Source organism: Acomys russatus, chromosome X, assembly GCF_903995435.1.
Source record: "Acomys russatus chromosome X, mAcoRus1.1, whole genome shotgun sequence".
NCBI classification, from domain to species: Eukaryota; Metazoa; Chordata; class Mammalia; order Rodentia; family Muridae; genus Acomys; species Acomys russatus.
This window is the reverse complement of record NC_067169.1, coordinates 45,189,446-45,195,445: the sequence shown is the minus strand read 5'-3', so window position 1 is coordinate 45,195,445 and position 6,000 is coordinate 45,189,446. Positions and strand designations below refer to the sequence as shown.

Genomic DNA, 6,000 nt, shown 5'->3' with positions numbered 1-6,000 from the left:
CCTAGCTAGGGCCAGGCTGAGACCCACGAGCGAGGGCGGGAGGTTTGTGCACGTTACCGGGACTTTAAGAAAGCTTTGGCGGCGGCGGCAGCCAATCAGCAGCGCGCGCGTGCAGCCGCATGCCCTTCGCGCCCCTAACATCCCACGCGCGCAGCGTACGTGCGGCGGCAGGCCCCGCCTCTTCCAGGCGGGGTTTAAGAACCCGCGGGCAGACGGCCACGGGCGCCTGACTGCTGCCCGTGTTTGTGTAGGTGCTGAGGCGGCGGGCGACTGCCCTGGTGGCGCCAAGGCCGAGCCCTAGGTGGAGGTAAAGCCCTGTGGGCACTGCCTCCCCGTTGTGGCTCGGCGTTGGCGGCCCCTGTGGCGGTCCGGGACATCTCCGGGGATAGGCGCAGAGCTCCGTGAAGATGCGGCTCTTCTACAGGCTACTCAAGCAGCCTGTGCCCAAGCAGATCGAGCGCTACTCCCGCTTCTCTCCGTCGCCTCTCTCCATCAAACAGTTCCTGGACTTTGGTGAGTGCAATGCCTTGCAGCCACCTCCAAGGCCCCGAGGGAGTTAGGGGGGCCACCATCCCTGTCCTGCCTGCTGCTGGGGCTCTTTAACCTCAGGGCAAAGTCCATGGGAACCTCCAGGAGGGGTTATGGGGATGGATGCCTGGAAGCCTTCCTGGGGTTGGGGGAGGTGGAGGGGCAGGGCCTGAAACCCCCAGGCTCAGTTTCCTCCTAGGACCCTCATTCCAGCAGAACTCCCCGTCCATCCATCATTAGCTTCAGATCTACTTGACTCAAACTGTACTGTCCTTTAAACTTCACAAAGAGATCTCTTGAACGTTTTTATTTTTAGAGGGTTTTTAATGGTTGGGTAAGCCGTGTTTAGAAACATCTTGAGGTTGAGTAAATCATGCCGTAGCATTTTGTTCCTTTTCTGCTGTAAGGTGTTGGGTAGCCTGGAGTGGCAGGACCTGACCGACTTCATTATCATGACGTCAGGAATAGTCACAGTCCTGGGCTGCAAATGCCTTAGGTGTTGGGCAAGAGCTGACCTGTGGGTTCCTGGCTACAGAGCTGGGCTTCTAGGACAACTCCAGCTTAAGTGTGAGGACCTTCCCTTGATGTCCCTTCCACCCTGTTGGCATCTGGGCTAGTACTTCCTTTATATGCAGTAAAGGCTGAGGCCTACTTAGGTAGGAATAGATTCATCCACCTTCCATTAACTGATGTTTCCCCAGAGGATGCCAGTCCAACTCCAGCAGGCCAAATGCAGTTGGGAAACACCTGAAAATAAAACAAAAATGGAACTTAGCATCCCCAAAGGAAAAGCAAGATGACTTAGGCTCTCAATGCCTAGATCCGTTTAATTCATTTGATTTAAATGAATCACGGGATGGTGTCAGGTATTAAAACTGAAAAATAGGTAGAACCTTCTGGGAAGACCAAATATGCAAAATGTGATGTTGTCTATACTTGGGGGGAAACACACAGTATGGAAAGAGAGGGATTGGTCACTGGTTTAAGCTGATGCCAGATGGAATTGTAGAAGTTACGTTGCCAAAGATCAATGATGAACGTCTAAGAGGAGTGAGAAGTAGGCCTTTGCATCTTAAGTTTTATTTTCAACACCCCTCCCTTCTGGCTACTTGTAAAACTTACTTAAACATTTTATTTATGTATGCTTTTGTGTTTGTGTGGGCACATGCATTATAGCGTATCTATAGAGGTCAGAGGACAGTTTGTAGGAGTTGGTTCTCTCCTACCATGTAGTTCTCAGAGATCAATCTCTGGTGGTCCGGCTTGGCAGGAAGTGCCTTTACACACTGCACTTTCTTACCCAGTTTCTGCTAGTAGAGTTTTGTAGGTTTGAGGCAGGTCCTGATTTCACAGCTTAGAATGAAAAGGTTGCTATTGCTATAAATAGGCATGTTTTCCTAAGTTAGAGTTAGAGATTGTTGTGAACATAAGAACCTTTTGTTAGGGTAAACTGAGACAGAGTAATTCTCAGTAAAAAGAACAAAAGGAATCTTGCTCACTCTCACCTTCAAAGTTTGTGAAAGTTTGAATAGTGTGCCTGAAATTTCACTTAATTTATGTCTATGGCAGTGTCTCCCGTGCTAATAGGCATTTAGGCAAGGATGTTATTTGAGTAGGAAAATTGCAGTAGGGACTAGTGTAATGGTGGATAATCTGTGGGGTGAGTAGCTAGAATTGAATGCTCGCTAATTTAAAGCATTGAGATCAGTGGTTTGCGGCCAGGGACTCATGCCCTGAGTTTTTGGTGTTAGTAGTATGTGGGTGGGATGTAGGGCACTGGTCATTCTAAAATATCATCAGGGATAAAGATCATTAACTAGGTCCATTTCTGGCTGATCTGCTACATCTCTTCTGTGTGGAGTATTTCTTTAAGTGCTTTTTAAAATAAGAATTTGTTGACTTATAGGAAAGATGTTTACTTCAAGTTTGCCAAATACAAACAGCCAAACTACTATGAATGTAACATTTATATACTTCCTGATTGTCTCGTGCTTCTTCTGCTGTATGTAGCTTATTTTACTCATGTGTAATAATATAAATGTATATGTTAAAAAAGAAACATAATAAAAATATTTTAAAAAGAATTTGTTGATTTATATTTTTACTGGATGTTAGGTCTGCAAGAATAACAAGTATTCTAAGTGGAGTATCTATTTACAAGGGTAGTACTGTATTACCATTCCCAAGGGCAAGATTTTTAAAAAATCCAACATCATCAAAAATTATATGTTCTTTTTTTGGCTCAAGATGATAGTTACATGGTTCTAAGTTCAAAAGATGCAGAAGGACCTAGGCAGGAAAGGCCTGTTTCCTACTTCTATTGACTAAACTTACAACTTTTGCATAAGTTGCACTGTATACTTTTATTTATATCTTGTTTTTTAAACTTAATACAAAAGAACTTGCTTTACATGTACCTGTAAACTTCCTTTTTCTTTTTATTACTTCAGAGAGTTCATATGGGTGTATTGTAATTAGATACTCACAATTGATGGCTAGTGGGGTGTTTCTAGACTTTGCTATGGCAACAAGTACTACAGTGAATTATTGTGTACATTGTAATTTCAGGCATGTCTGGGTGTAGATAGAAGACAAATTCCTAAAGGTGACCTTGCTACAAAGAGGATGCACATTTGTAATTTTATTAATTGTTAACAAATTTCTTTCTATAGGACTTGTCTATTTGCCCACCTACTGGGCATTTTTTGAGACGAGTGTCTGTTCTGTGTTTCAGTACATGGCTGTCACACTTTTAATAGGTGAAAAATAATGCTTACATAGAAATGGTTTTTTTTTCTTTGGGTAAATTTTATCTTGGCTTTTCATTATGAAAAATTGTAGCTGGGCGTGGTGGCACATGCCTTTAATCCCAGCACTTGAGAGGCAGAGGCAGGTGGATCACTGTGAGTTCGAGGCCAGCCTGGTCTACAAAACGAGTCCAGGACAGCCAAGGCTATACAGAGAAACCCTGTCTCAACAAAGCAAAACAAAACAAAAAAGAAGAAGAAGAAAAAGAAAGAAAGAAAAATTGTAAACATGGAAGTAGAAGGGATAGTTTGAACTCTTGGCTCATTATATTGAAAGCCTTATGTTATTTGTAGGTGTTTGCATATGTGGGCTAGTAGTGTTTTTGTTTGACCAAAATTAGGCTTGTTTCAGAATGACAATGTTTTCCACTAGCACTAATTTATTCTTTTGAGTTAACTACTCTTTAAAGATTTGGTCTAACACTTCTGTGAAACTTTCCACAAGTTTCTCTAGTCTATGATATTGGTCTGTGTAGATCTTTTGTGTATCTGGAGTTCATTTGAATAGATTTTTCTAGAAAATCATAATTTTCATAAATTTTTGGGCCAGTTTGGGTAGATTAGATAACCTCTATCTCCATTTAGGACCTTGCTTTTTTGTGCTTTTAAACTTTTTTTCTTTTGATAAGTTTATAAATGTATATAATCCATTCTTACTTTCGCCCTCATTTCTCTCTTACCCATCTCCCATCTCTGTCAACCTCCACCACACACACAATCCCTTTCCTAGATTCATAGCTTTTGGGTTGGTCTTATTATGGCCCATTTAATTTAGCCAGACCTGTCTGTGTGGCCATTGAATTGGAGTTTAGTAGGGCCTTATTATTTGTTGAGACAGGGTCTGGGAAAACCCTGTTTACACCAGGCTGGCCTCAAGAGATCTGCCTGCCTCTGCCTCCTGAGCTCTAGGATTAAAGACATGTGCCACCATGCCTGGCTATATTGATTTATTTTTTAACAGTCTTACTGTGTGGCCCAAGCTAGCCTAGAACTTACAAGCCACCTCCATAGTCTTCTGAGTGCTAGGATTAGAGGTAGGAGCTACTACATGCAGCTTTGGTACTAGTCTTAACAGTCTTAATGTTTTCCCTTTCTTTCTGGATTTTTTTGGTCTTTATTCTCCACCTTTCCCTCAACCTTTATTTTAGGTAAGGTTTCATTCTTCTAGAACTCACTGTGTAGCCCAAACTGGCCTTGAACTCTTAGTGATTTCCCCTGTCTCAACTTTTTTGAGTGAATTACAGGCATGAGGCACCAGGCCTGACTTCCACCTTCTTCTTGATTCAGTTAGCAGATGGTTTATTTGGTTAAATTTATTTCTTAGTTTTATGGCTTTTATCTTACAGTTCATGTTTACCTGACCTTGAGTCTCTGATACTTGTAGATAAATTTTGTTCTATTTCTTTTCTTTCTTAAAAGAGTTGGATACTGGCTCCTTTTTTGTTGTTGCCTTTTATTTCTAGTCTTTTCATTTTATTTTATGTATATAGGTATTTTGCCTTCATGTATGTCTGTTTACCACTTAGTTGCCTGGTACATGCAGAGGCCAGAAGAGGAAGTCAGATCCCCAGGAGCAGCAGTTACAGAACTGCCATGTAGGTGCTGGGAATTGAACCCAGGACCTCTGGAAGAACAACCAGTGCTGTTAACTGCTGAGCCATCTCTCCAGCCCCTTTACTTCAGGTTTTAAGGCTATTAGCTATGCCTCTGATCAGTGCTTTAGCAGCTGATAGCTAGGTTATATTCGACCCTTACCCCCATCTCTTCCATATCCTGAAAGATGTTTATTCTTTAATGAATTAGGGTTAGCTTGAGAGTGCTATTGTAGGTTTATTATGTATACTAATTACCTTCAGTTTTACTGCACAATTGCAGACTGTTCTCTAGATTCTCTGAGTTATTGATGTTTGTCTTTGTATGCACTCATTTCCTGGGAGTATCTCTTGAGTAGCAGAAAGGCCATTCTCTCTTCTCAGGTTACAGAATTATATGTACCATATTGTTGTTTATGCTTTTCATACCTTGTTAAGATCCACTTGATTGGTTGTGGATCAAACATGAGAGAAGTTAGTCTTTTAATATTCTATTTTTCCATATGTCTCTACTTTTTGTCATATGGTTGCTAATGTGATCCTTGATACTTATCTGTCATATCCTCTTGGTGAGTTGTAGCCTTTAGCATTACTAGTTTAATGCTTTTTGGTCTGGATTCAGCCTTATTTGATGTTGAGATCCAGTTCCCTGTCTTCTTGTTTGTTTTCTTATTTTCAGTTTTTCTCAATTACTTTGCTTTAAATATTTCTCTAAATGTAAAGTTGGTTTTTTTTTTTTTTTTTTAATGATTGATTTCTTTTATATGGTAGTTTTAGTCTGGATGTACTTATTGGTATAAACCAATTGATCTGTCATACATAATGGCAAGCATCTATAGTTTTTCCTTTTTGTTTTTAGTGACTTAATTTTTCTTCCGTTCTATAACTTTCAAGAATATTTTTGAGTCAGGCGTGGTGGTGCACGCCTTTAATCTCAGCACTTGGGAGGCAACGGCAGGTGGATCACTGTGAGTTAGAGGCCAGTCTGGTCTACAATGGGAGTCCAGGACAGCCAAGGCTACACAGAGAGACCTTGTCTCAAAAAAAAAAAAAACAAAAAAAAGAATATTATT

At 41.2% G+C, this 6,000-nt stretch overlaps 1 protein-coding gene across 2 annotated transcripts in view; it reads left to right on the top strand.

The window, feature by feature from the left end:
- Positions 1–239: 239 nt before the first annotated feature.
- Pdk3 (pyruvate dehydrogenase kinase 3) overlaps positions 240–6,000 on the top strand; it is a 64,989-nt gene continuing 59,228 nt past the window's right edge. For both annotated transcript variants that reach the window (XM_051142381.1, XM_051142380.1), the window contains exon 1: positions 240–513. In XM_051142381.1, coding sequence (XP_050998338.1) covers positions 408–513 — 106 coding nt within the window. In that variant the 5' untranslated portion in view covers positions 240–407. The remainder of the gene's footprint in view (positions 514–6,000) is intronic.